General features: G+C 44.0%; 1 protein-coding gene across 1 annotated transcript in view; it reads right to left on the bottom strand.

Moving 5' to 3' along the window:
* efna3a (ephrin-A3a) overlaps nucleotides 1-13,626 on the bottom strand; it is a gene marked incomplete at its 3' end in the record, with an annotated part of 57,025 nt that extends 43,399 nt beyond the window's left edge. The window contains exon 1 of the mRNA XM_080045962.1: nucleotides 13,485-13,626. Within this exon, the coding sequence (XP_079902088.1) occupies nucleotides 13,485-13,594 (110 nt within the window). The 5' untranslated portion in view covers nucleotides 13,595-13,626. The remainder of the gene's footprint in view (nucleotides 1-13,484) is intronic.
* Between the last annotated feature and the right edge of the window lie 257 nt (nucleotides 13,627-13,883).

Consider the following 13,883-nt stretch of genomic DNA (forward strand, 5'->3'; position numbering starts at 1 on the left):
CCTCCCTTGGAACTGTGAAGGTGACACAGCATTTACAGTGGACTTTGATGGGGCACTGGGGAGCTGTACTTCATATCACAGGACTGCTTCCTCTGCAGAGTAAAAGGTTTTCGACAATCAGCAGCTGCAGCCATTTGGTATGGAAGGAGGGAGAATCTTCCTTCTCAGGGCAAGGAGGGAAGGTGTTTTTCTCCCTGCTTTCTACACAGCGGCTGGTAAGACAGGCTCCACTTCCTCTGCCCAGTAAACTGAAAATTAACCTCCTCTGTACAGTTCCCGCCTGCCAGAGATATAACCCAGTCCCTAAATCATGAAATAATTGAGTGTTTGCATCAACAGTAAATCTTGCAGATCTTCCCACAGGAGCCTTGCGCCTCCTCATTATCTCACAACACTAAATCAGTGGGTTAGGGGGTCATCAGAGCACAGGGGTTAGTGGACAACACAGAGAAGTTAGGTTCAACGTGCCATCAAGGTTAGTCAAGAGAATAATACCAAACCCTGTCTGCACATATGAGGATGGGCTCAATTGACAGCTAGGTCGGAAGGGGATCAAGGTGTCTACCCCACCCTCGAAGACAATCCTCCGGCCCCCATGAAGGAAACCGAAGGCCCACGCTGCTGGGCCTCCAGCAAGCACCGGCCTCCAGATCAGATTGTGTATTCACTCGCCGACTGAGAGCCTGATTAAATCTGTATTTAATTGGATCAGATCTAGTCGTGATGGAGCACTCCCCCCGGCGTTTAACCCGCGGTCCTCTGTCAAGTGAGAGAGGGGGAAAATACTGTTGGGGAATTAGGAGCGGGAAATGAATACCAATGATAGGCTGTGCTAATAGCAAGCTCAGGAGGAGTGGACCACACCTGCAGGGCTTTTTCGAACAGGAATCAGAGTTACCAGCTGTGTGTGTGTCTGTGCGTGCGTGCGTGTGTGTGTGTGTGTGTTTAGCCTTATCTTCTTTGATTAATCAGACATTATGTTATTCAGGTTGGACAAATACTTTTTTGGTTGATTAACTGTTTTGTAAAAGGCCCGTCACTGATAACTCAACAGCATTCAGAAAATCTCCCTTAATCAAAAACTTTAATAATTTATATCTGGCATATACATTCAAAGTGCATGAGGCAAGGAGTCTTGCACAAAGAAAGTGAGTGATCATATGTAACATGTAGAGTGAATTTGAGTGCAATTCCTCCCTATACGGTTTCCGACCTATCATATAAACTGCCAAAGGAAATGCTCTTAACTCAGTGGAATCTATAGTTGTTTATACAGGATGCACTCATTTTTACAGCAGTGGCCTGAAGTCACAGGGGAGGAGGGTTGCACACACAGTAAAAACTCTCCTGTACCACTGACCATTAAACAGCCTTACTTGAGCAATTCAAAGTTTATTGCCTTGCTCAAGGACACCTTGACTCTCTAAGTGTCGAAAAAGGGTAAGGCATCTCTCTTTCAGGGGCTCACATCCAGATATTTCAAGTCTATCCATATACAAGAATGTCAGTGCAGTCATCTGCATGAAAGTGAAATGCACAGTGTAAGTAAACTACCTCCACAATAAAAGGGAACAATTCTACCAGTATCAGCACTGAATGTTGGTAATGGACGTAGATCGTGAGACAAAGAAAAGTAGAAACCTGCTAAATTTTTGGAGAAGCGCAGCCCTACGTCACACTGCGGCAGCCAATCACAGTGTGGGAGTGTCTTTCAGCAACCAACCATACGACACAAAGAGGTGTTGAGCTGTACTGTTTATTAAGTGGAACTCCGACCGTCGCACAACACTGCTGCGAAATGCTGCACCTGGTTAATATATTTCAGACATCAAACCTATTTCTGTTGTTGATACAATACTTTGTTGTTAAATGTTTTGCTATTAGTTTCCATACTTTGAATTGCCTCATTAGTGCTAATGATAATGTAGGTGATCTTATTTTGTGACAAACATCACAATGTGCGCTCTAACTTTTTTTGTCGTGAAATGTTGCTTGACCTGAGGTCGTTTCTGTTACACCTGGTTGAGTATTTTCCTGCCTGTAGAAAGAAGCTAGTTGGTGAGTCAATCAACAGGTTAGGTTAGGGCTTACTTATTTAAGATGCAAAAAAGTACCATTCTCTGGCAAATAATGTTTCATGATTACCGAGCATTCAGTGCGATTATACCACCATCAGTAGTTCCTCATTTACTTTTAACAACGTCTTACGTGTCTTCAGAAGCCATGTACACTGAGTGGTGGTTAGTTATGAAAAGGTGTGATTACGCCAGGTGACCTTGCAGGTCAAAGGAATTCTGGGTAAATTACCTTGCAGGAGGCAAGACCTATATCGAACGCCTTAGAATGAACCGCAAGGTTGATTGGAAAAATTATATTTGCATACAAGGAACTGAGCGGTGGCTGGCATAGCAGCAAACCCCTGGCTCTCTGCTCGGTTGGAAGTGGCAACGCTGGGAGGGAACGAGTCCTAATTAAGCAGAAAAGCATCATTTTGGGAAGATTAGAGTGCTCTCTCTCTCTCTGTATATACACCACAATGGGGCTGACAGTTTGGAAATATAACCGAAGCCTAAATAAGTAAAGGACTTTAGCTGTGTTTCTAAAATGAACTGGGCTCTGCTCATAAATAATACATATGATGATAGATTGCTGATGAACTGTCTAATGAAGGGGAGGCAGAGGGGGAGGGGGAAAGGGAAGGGAACAGCATTTTTTGCTGACGAACAGCAATTTATTTTTTTATAGATTCAAAAACGGAGACCTCGCAAACGCAGCACGATGCAGGAATGCTAATGTCCATGGCATTTTTGAAACTGCCGTTATCTTCCTGGCACTGCACATTAGCTAGAGATATGGTTTCCTTGGCACTAATTTACCCTTATACGGCAAGCGCTGGAGGTTAGAATCAAAACTTAATGGAACCTCTAATTTGACCAAAAGTTCATTCCCGTTAGGGAAATTAAGGCCTGCTAATTAAGGATTACATCCTGCTTTTTGAATAGCAAATTCCAAGTCAGACGCTGTTAGAGATATAAGGGAATTGTGACAATGCCACAAGTAGACTCTCTTTCGTCAGACAGGATTCATGTTGACAGAAAGCAGAAGTGGAGGGCCTGATGTTCCCATTTACATCACTCCAGATCAAATGAAGAAATATAACCGCCAGAGATGTGAATCTGATTATCTACAGTCTCTGTCTTTTTTTTCAATCATGGCCCACAATGGTTTTAACGGCAGCCGGAGCGCCCAGGGAATAAACCTCCTGGTATTAGACCAATTTCCACACGGGGAATCCATCTTCTGCGGTCGCCGTGTGCCACATTGGTTTTCCCATCACAAACAACGACCTCAGGCTGTACAGTATTATGTTATGCTCCTCACTACATCATTTAGCTCTTAACAATGTGCTCAGCTGTTGTTCCCCCTGTCACCATATCTCCCTTTGCTTTCCTTCTGCCATTTGCTATATGATGAATCCAATATTCATCTGCAGAGCTTCCTCCTGCTGTCTTTGGTTCCTGCCTCTCTGACAGCCCTGTTCCTGGTCCTGTCATTGACTGTCACCTGTGACACAGGCTTCCAAGAGAGACAGCGTGTTTCTTCCTTGCATCATGTGCTAAATGAGCATCTCCACCCTCTCTCTCTCACACACACACACTCTCTCTCTCTCTCTCTCTCCAATACAAACACACATACACACCGTTGTAAACCCCACCATTGACAGGTGCTGGGAAAGATTTCAGAGCACTGACAACTGCAACTCAAAAATTGGTGAGGGTTTTTCCAGTATAATAATACAGGAAGAAAGAATTGAGTGAATGAGACAGACAGACAGACAGACAGACAGACAGACAGACAGACAGATAGATAGACAGACAGATAGACAGATAGACAGATAGACAGATAGACAGATAGACAGATAGACAGATAGACAGATAGACAGATAGACAGATAGACAGATAGACAGATAGACAGATAGACAGATAGACAGATAGACAGATAGACAGATAGACAGATAGACAGATAGACAGATAGACAGATAGACAGACAGACAGACAGACAGATAGACAGACAGATAGACAGATAGACAGATAGACAGATAGACAGATAGATAGATAGATAGATAGATAGATAGATAGATAGATAGATAGATAGATAGATAGATAGATAGATAGATAGATAGATAGATAGATAGATAGATAGATAGATAGATAGATAGAGAGTAAATGTTTGCTGTATCTAAGTCAGCGATGGAGCAGGTGTTGCGCACCGTATCTCTGCCTCCAGGCAAACTGATTTTGATAATGAGTGAAAAACAAACAAGTCACCTCTAATAAACATGTGTTATGGAGCCAAAAAGGGGCTCTCAAACACTGGAGAAAAGGGCTGGGGGAAAATATACACTAAGTGTGATATTGGTTGTCCAGCTTTCTCAGTTATATTTCTTTTCCAGTATAGTTGCTGCTGTTACAATGTGTTCCCATTGAACACAACTCCAGCAAATGAATGCACTGTATGTAAGATTCTGCCATTGATGCAGTTCCCTTTTTCAGCTCCCTCTTTTTCTCCCCCTTGGTTTTACAGCAGTGCCTCCAAGCTGCTTGTTCCGATACAGTACGCATGAGCACCAAAAGAAAAGGTTGAGGTCTTTAAAGATACTCCACTTCCTGACACACGATGAATATTCTCCATACACACTCTTCCCCTCCTACACATACAAATACACCCTCCACCCTCCTCCTCTATCCCCACTTCCCCTCACTGCCTTTACATCTCTGCACTGCCTCATATCTCCCTCCTCCATCTCCCTGGATTTTTTTAACGCCTCCCTCCCCCAACTTTATTTTCTTCCTCTTCCTTATTTTTTTTTTGTGTCATAACTTTTCCTACCACTTTCTCTTCCTCTTGGGAAGTGGCACAGAATCGCTGTAAGTGCTGCAAAAGCAAATCTATTTATCATAACCATCTATTTCTCAGTGTACGTATATCTTATATGCTACACTGAAAGACACACTTACACACACGGGCTGTAGAGGAAAAAGGAAAAACAAACAGCTTCTCTTAACACCATGCTACAAGGAACATGTGCATGAGCAGTAAGCGATGGGGACTTGTAAATAATGATACAATATATGTGATTCACTCTCCCAATAGCGACGGTGCACTAAATTAAAAGTGGGAGGTATACGGGCGGTAGTGCCCACTCTCCTCCCACGCACAGCAATGCGGTGGAGCGAAGCGGTCTTCGGGGACTTCCCATTGACTCCACACAAGGTGAGAACGGAGCGGGAACAGAAGGCTGAGCAAAAAAACACTTCAAACCACACGGCAGGAAGACAGAGAGGAAACACAGTGGCGAGGGTAGGGACAGCTATAGGGCCAAGACACAGCCATTACTCGGCTCTCACCCACAATCAATCAAACAAGCACACATCTACACAAATGACCCACACAGACAATTAGACATGAACACACCTTAAAAGGCCACCTAATAGAAGCAAGACACTCTCTCTAAGGTTACACACACACACACACCCACACACTGTGGGAGAGCGCGACAGGACATTGATATTCTATACACCCACACACAGCATGCTGAGGATCTGGTCTGTGTGTCTCCCAGTTTTTACACACTACGCCTGTGAAGGCACAGTCCCATGCAGCATTACACAGTTCCCTATACCATGAGATGAAAAAAAATCATAATCCAAGCCATTTTCTGACACATACTGTACACGCAAAAGTACATGTTGTGTATGAAATGTGGCTTTAGCATTTTTACAGTCATGAGAACACCACACACGCACAGAAGCCTGCTGTGCCAAAGCCCGTAGCTAGCTACCGAAGAGCAGCTGAACCATCCAAATAAACACCTTAGCAAACAAAGCATGGCAGCTGATTAGTACATAGCCAGAGGAGAATTTGCACAGTTTTAAAAATGGAGTATGGTGATCAGGTAGGGTAATCTGCTACACATATCCTCTATAATCTAGTCATTAATAGTGCCTGCATTAAAAATATAGTGTTAACAGCAGGCCATCCCTTCTCATCCAGCCCGCCAGTTGTAACAAATGCAAATAACAGACTGCACCGTACCAGTGTTACTCTTAACATCACTGCACACTGATCCAGAGAGAGACGGCAGCGCAAAGGAGGTTTCCAGTAGTAGGCTACGAGATGAGTCACGTATTGTCTTTATAAATCAATGGGTGAGAACACACCGGGAAAAGGCATGTGTGTGAGTACAGAGACATGATTATGCGTGTGCCGTGGCTCATGTATTAACCATAGCTGCTGAATTTACACATCAAGGCGGCAAATGAATTCCAAATAGATTTTTGATGCAGACCAACACGAGACCTGATTAAATGATGAGAGTTGAAGATACAGAAAACATGGAAGGAAAATAAAGGAGTGAAGAATGGTTGTACTCTAATCCGCCGACTCGGTGTTCAGCGTTCAGCGTTTGAGCCAGAGCATGGCATTGCGACAATGAAACACCCTTCCCTGTAAGCTTCCTTACAGGGAGAATCAAAGCTGTTAGCAGGCTTCTAATTATTTTTTCTTTTTTTTTAAGCTGGATCATCATCTGGTAAACATAAATCGCAAGCCAGTCAGTTTCCAGCTCTGCACGTCGTAGCTATGCAGCAGACAAACCCTGACCAACAAGTTAGCAACACATAGAAGATAGTGAACAATAGTCATAATCCCTCAAGTACATCACCTTTACATTTAATTGGGACGTCAGGACATTCAGAGCTGAGCAGCTAGCTTGTTCTGTCAGTCGGTGAAACGCAAGGTTAATAGTTAGCTCAGCATCACAAGGGGAAGCTGAGAGCTTTCAATAGGATATATTGAACTTCAATCATCAGGTCTGATTCATGAATTTTGTATACGGTCTACAACAACAGTTAATGTTTTCCCTAAAAAGCATTTATTTTAAGACTCTGTACCTACTTCCCCAGGCAAAGTATTGAAATATCTGAACTGTAAAAAATACGAGTAGCACATTCCTCCATCCAAGGATATAACTCTCTTATATTTTTGCCAGTAGGTTGCTTCCCGTCCAATCCACTTACATCACACTTTCAAGCTCTAAAGACTTTTGCTATCATATTTGTAATAGAACAGTTTCGCTTGAAGATGTACCGATTTAAATGTTCCCTCTAACAATAGAAAAGAGATACATTAAGCCACTGGAGGTGGCGGCTGCTGCTGCTGAAGGGTCAAAATTACTTTCATTCTGGATGCACAGAGCACTAGAGAGAGATTTCAATTTTCTTCAAATATTCTCATTACAGAGATGACGGCTGCCAAAGGGTCTCAGACCTTCATATAATTACATCTTCAATAGGAAAAAATCTCAATTATAACAGAATACCTAATTATCACGCTGCCCATATTTGAAATTGCCCTCAGATGAAAGGAAAACTAGAGCCATATCATCCACTAAGCTGTGAGGACAGTTTCCACTTCTTGTAACACCGCTGTTGTTAAGGACCCGGGAGCATTAGAGGGAAGACCTGTCACGGCTCAACACCTGAAGGGAATGAACAGAGAACAAGATATGACAGAGCACAAACCTGTGTCCTCACTCGCTGCCTTTTTTATGAAGGGACACTGATAACTCTGAGGGCGCCGCGCGGTGCAAAATACCACCTCTATCGCCAGACCTCAGACTAGGCCTTCTGCTTCAATAACAAAACAAATTAATTTGACCAAGTGCTCTGGCTGCCATATCGTTTTCCGGGTGATGTGGCGTAACAAGGCCCATTTCCCAAATAATCAAACTCCAGCCAGTGACCATCCAACTATCAACAGCTTTGATCTTTTTCCAACATTGCAGCCATTTCCATCATTGCGGCAATGTAATTTCCCAGTGGGTAACCGGCACCGGCGGTGCCGACTCCCTGTGTAATGTACTATGGAGCCACCATTCGGAAGTTGGAAAGCCCTCTTTGTGGAAAGCATTTGCATTCAAATCATTGAGTCTGAAATTGGTTCTACCTGTCTGAGATCAGGACTATCTCCTGTGGTTTCCCACTGCCAGTTAAGTGCAATTTTTATAACCTTGGAGCGCAAGAAATGCTAATGGCTATGTGTATGAATAACTATGTTTTTCTGAGCACTCCTCCTAAGAAAGTAGTCTCCTCCCCCTTACCTGGGATAGCACTAGACGAGTCCCATGGCATTTTCCCATTGGAGCTCATGAACAGATTATAATGGCCTACCATTCCTCAAAATAATGAAGGAGACTTGGTGTGCCTCAGACCTCTAGATGGACCAGAGAGGATAAAGAAGTAGAAATAAGCGAAATGGGAGACTTTAGTGCGACAGAGAAGTCAAAGTTTTCACAATTTTCCCTTCGGTTCATATACTTCAAATCCCAGGTTGATTAAGTGCCTCTTCTTGAGGTTTTATCTGTTTCCCCATGCACCTTTTAATTTAACTCAGGTTCACTACACTGTAGATTAAAATTAGTGTGCATCAAGACCAGCAGCCAAGAAAGAGCATTAATATGTTTGGGCTCTTCTGTTTTCTTCAAGAATTGAACTTGCTTAACGGTGTTATACAGATGAGCAGTGAGACAAATTGTATACTGACGTTCTAACCTAACCTTTGAATCTGTTAAACTGGCTGAATCTAAATATAATTTAATAATTTCTATCTTTGCGTGAAAATAACCTGGCTCAAACTCATGCTTTTTCATCCTCTGTCTTCCCTGGAGTGGCTGCTCCACCAAGCCCTTGTTCAGCAAAGATAGTTAAGGCCTCAGAGGACCCTGGACCCTGAAGCAGTGACTGCCAAGCCTGTAACAATCAATTCTAAAGCATGCTGTTGCAGAAGCAATACTTGATCTGAGCTTTCAGGGCTGAGCTCTGACTACTTCACTGCAATTTTCTGACACCATGAAATCAAATTAAAAATGCATTTGGACATTGATCAGCTGATTGATCGCGGCTCAGAAAGCAACCTTGTTGCGTTTTTGTTCAGCCAGGGTCCACTCACCTTCCCATACCATATAAATGTATTGATCCGCATGCCCACTCTTGGATCCATATGAACCATTAACTATCCTTTCAGGGTTTCTCCATCCATTTGTGTGACTCATAGCAGATTCCACTGAGCTAAAAATGTCCAGCACAATGCTTAGCAAACCCATAAGCTTTTAGACACCACTACACATCGACGGCATAATGAAGCCAGGTGAAAATATCAAGTTATCCATCCATTTAGATGCCCTGTTCACCAAAATAATCTTATGAATGTCTAAGAGGGATAAACAATATCATGCATTCAAATGTTCACAAACAACTTGAATAGTTGGAGAGAGGAATACCTCAATAGAGATGGAAGGACATGCTTAATTCAAAAACGAATAAGAGGACAAATTGCATATTTCAATCAGTGTTATTCACACATTTTCATTTAGCAAAATTGCAACCAGGGGGGAAAATTACATGATATCTTGTGCTTTTTGAGGCGCTTGTGTTGCACAATGAATGAAAGAATAAATTGAATGGCAGTGAATAAGGTGCATTTGTATGCAAAATTGCAGAGACAGCCCAGAGACGGCGCTTCAGGCAGATGGACGTGCATGTAATCAGGTATCGAATCCGCCTGTCTGGTGTATGCTCCGCCTGGGCCGTGTTGCGAGGGGCAGAGGGGCAGGTGAATGGCGGCCTGCTATTGTCTCTGAGCATTGGTCCACATGAATGACCCAGCCTGCGTCCACATTAGCACGGATCAACTCCCGTGGGTTATCATCTCCTCAGAAAACAGCGGCTACAACACATTTGGGCAAATAACCGTACGCCCATATCCGGAAAAACCCTCGCTTTCGTTCAACCTTCCTGACTTTTATTCAACTCAATCAATCTTCTCTGCGCTTTCTTCTGCTGAAAGGCCGCTCCACTTTCCACCTCTGAAGCGTGTTGCTCCTTCCATTCCACACACCTCTTCCCTACAGTAATACTCTTCACATTTTGCATCCCTCCCTTTCCCTTGATCTATTTTCTCATTTCTTCATCCATCTCCTTCATCACTCGCTCTTTTCTTTTCTTCACAGCATCTCAGAAAACAATTCCCTTTGCTGCAGCTAAATATGTGCAAACTTTCCCCCGTAGAGTATCAGGGTTCTTCTCGGCCCCGCAGCAATCCACCTCCGGCTCTGGCTGGGTCTGCACACGCCCACACGGACCGACCTAGCGGTTAATGAGCCCGTTGAGTGAGACAGCACCTCGACTCAACATTGATCACCAGGCCTCTCTGTACCTCGAACTCTCAGGGAAGCTATTTGTCAAGGTGATAATTTATTTTGTCGCACCAGATACAGTGTGCCTGGAGATTGGGTTGTTTTTCTTTCCTGTGGTCTAGGGGCCTGGCATACAGCATTTCAGGTCCAAATCAGGGTCATAATGTGTAGCATGAAACACACAAGAGCTGTAACTCATTGAGGATCATCCACAAACAGAAAAGGGAGACTTTCATCTCGCTCAGAAAGCTAAAGAATGGCGATTTAGCAAAGAGATGTGTGGCCCAATTTCAAACTATATTCCTTCCCACGCCTGGGCAAATACTTTTTGCTCTGGTATCCTGCTAAGTTATAAGCATTATTAGAGAAACTGTGTGACTAAGGGAAAGAGTGGGAGAGTGAAAGAAAGCTGTACGGTTGTTTTGATCATGCTGACATGGGGTGCCTAATTATGGAAATGCGGACTGTCTAACCAGTGAGGCCAAACACCTGATGAAGGGGAGGTGGCAGTAGCACGGGACGCTGCTTGTGGGTAGGCGAGGCTACCGCAGTGCACCGCTGCTCCCGCGTGCTCTCAAGATGTTCCACATCTCCCCCCTAATTGGCAGATGGCCTCAGATGCGAGATGATTTAATGGCTTGTGTGTGTGTTTTTTCCTGCCTCAGTCAGCCATTAGCAGGGACATCTGTAACGAGTTGGCCTGGCGCACTGCTGTGAGCGGAAGCTGAGACCAACACTTTCTAATGGGGGGTAGTGCGATCGTGACGAACTCGGGCAGTAATCAAAGCACTATTTTACACACTATTTCTGTGGGTGATGATAATCGAGACATCTCCTTTCAAATTGTTCACTGCGGAGGAAAAGGCCACAACAAATCGTCTGATGTTGTTTACTTCAGAAAAAGCTGTAAAATAATCAAACAGCACAGTGGAACTGGATACCAACTGTGTGACAGTCACCCTTTGACTTTCAATACACCAGAGCGAGATGTATCTCGCTGTGCGTTATCATGAAAAGCCATTTTCATGGTTTTGGCATAAACAGCTTGGCTCCCAAGTGATCCCATTTCTTGCAGCGCTGAATGTGGCGCTCAAGGGTAAACATTAAGGTCTCAACCAGAGTTTGGTCCTAAAGGCCTCTGGTCTGCCACTGCCGTCATTTCTTGGCACTCCCTCCAGAGCCTGCCTCTACAGTATAACCAGAGCTGGATCAGCGATGGAGTTGCATCACTGGACAAGTAAGGCCTTCAGCTGGTTCTCTTTCCATGTAGACAGACAGAGTGATGGAGAAGTAGCCCCTAGCCCAAGGCCTTCTAAAGCTTGATGACAATCAGTATTCATGCCATAGCCTCCCAGGATTTGTCTGCAACCTGCAAACTGGGTCAATTTTTGCATTATTTTAGAGATTTGTATCTCAGTGTGAAGTTTTGCACACGCAGGCATGTAGACCCACACCTGCACTTTGTCTCTCTCTCTCTGTTATTCCTCCCCCTCTGCCTCTCTCTCTCTTTCTCTCTGCACCCACACAATATTCTGAATCCTTTATTATGAGCACATTTGTCATTTTAACACTTGAATGCCGATTTAAAGCAACAAAATGTGCTAACGCTATAATGAACGATCACGGTGAGCAACCACACTTGTGTTGTAAAAATCATTTTGGACGCTGCACAAGCCTAAGGACTAATTAAAATTGATAGATAGGACTTATGCTGATTATGAGATTTAAAACTAAATGCAAGCACACTCAGTTAATATACCCCCTTCCCTATTCATGTCACACTGACAGGATTAACTCTAGTCATAAATCTAAAATAGTTCTGAATGTGACTCTGCCATTCACACATTAACATTAATGAGGAAGTGACAGTGCTGCAGCCCCACCTTGCCAGTTCCCATCAGGTTTATGAACAGTTTTTCTCACAGTTTGACTTGAGGGATCCTTCAAATATGTGATTATCTCACACGCACATACAATCAAATGTCTACTTCTAATTATGGACTGTATGTGTACTCTCCTCTGCTGAGTGCCTCGGAGGTGGATGAGGGACCAGGAGCAGATGGGAGTAATGAGATGCAGGGAAAAAATTGAATTGAGGGGGACAGGCCGGCTGGTGAAAGAAACAGCATCTAGAAAAATAACCAAATATGAGATAGAGATAGGAGAAGAGAAGCCTGAGGTGAATACAAATGGACAGGGGAGAAACACAGATAGAGGGGGTTGGGGTCTGGTGGTGGGAGTTTGTGTGAGGAGAGGAGATAAAAGAATGTGAGAAAGATGGATTCACTGTTGGCTAATGAGAAGACAAAGGCAGTAGGATCCGCATCGATCTCTGCCCCACAGCAAGCTGGCTTTATAGCTCACAGGTAGGTAGAGAGAGAGAGAGAGAGAGAGAGAGAGAGAGAGAGAGAGAGAGAGAGAGAGAGAGAGAGAGAGAGAGAGAGAGAGAGAGAGAGAGAGAGAGAGAGAGAGGAGAGAGGGGGGGGGGAAGCCTGGGGAAGCTTACCAGAGGTAAGCAACCCTACTGTTGTAGGAGGAATTGGAGACCAATGATATAGTCTCAGAAAGGGTGTATGTCTATGCGTGTGGGCTGTGAATGCATTAATGTGTGTCTGGCACCAGGCGTACTTATTTTATAGCCAGGCCAGCCTTCACACTCAAGTTTGAGCCCTGTGTGTGTGAATAGTGTATTTGTGCTTCATGGGGGGCAGGCAGGATGATGGACGACAAACAAGCAAAGGCAGGGTCAATGAAAATATGACAGCTTCAATTAGACATTACAGTGATGCAGAAGAGAGGACTGAATGTGAGATAGAAATCAAATATTTATATAGTAGCCACTCTGCATGCAGGGCAGAAAGAAGGAACAGTGCACAAACAGTTTCCCTCTGGAGATGCATCACGGTACTCTTTGATTAAATGACTGATTAAATGACAGTGAAATGGATTCTGAGATGTCGAAATTATTGTAGAGATGAAAACAAGTGTGTAATGAGTGACTAGAAAGGACAGTTGATGTAGTATCTTGAACCTGGAAAATAATTGGCTTATTGCTGTTGTGTAATATATATCAGTGGTGTTCTACATGGTTCAATGCTGCAGAGGTTGTCCACAGTCTAGAGAGCAAGTTCTCAGCACAGGTATAGGTTCGCATCAACAAAGAGGAACACAAGTTAATTTGCCATTATCACGGACGGGGCTGCAGATAAGGTTGCAGAAAGCCACTTACTGGAGGTTTGAGCTGTTCCAGTAGACCGCATGCCGGTCGTTGGCTCTCGACAGGTGCAAGTTAGTAAGCACCAGCGTGATGAGGCTGAGAGAAAACGTTGCGAGAGCCATAATCCCTCCGGTGCTCGTCCAGCCCTGGTTCCCCTTTCTCTCTCTCTCTCTCTTCCTGCTGCGTCCTCGCTCCTTCTGTCCCAGGCGGCGTGTCGTTCACAACATCCCAGCTGTCAAAAAAACACCTTTTCAAGTTCCCAGTTACCTTAACAGCGGGTAAAATCAGGTTGACTTGTGGTTTACGTGTTCTTCAACTCAAATCCCATCGCGATGAGACCCATTTGGAGATCTTCACTTTGTGCCAAAATATGTTTTGGACTTATTTCTCTTACCCGCGATGTGCACTTTA

Source organism: Ammodytes marinus (assembly GCF_949987685.1).
Source record: "Ammodytes marinus genome assembly, chromosome: 17".
Taxonomy (NCBI): domain Eukaryota; kingdom Metazoa; phylum Chordata; class Actinopteri; order Uranoscopiformes; family Ammodytidae; genus Ammodytes; species Ammodytes marinus.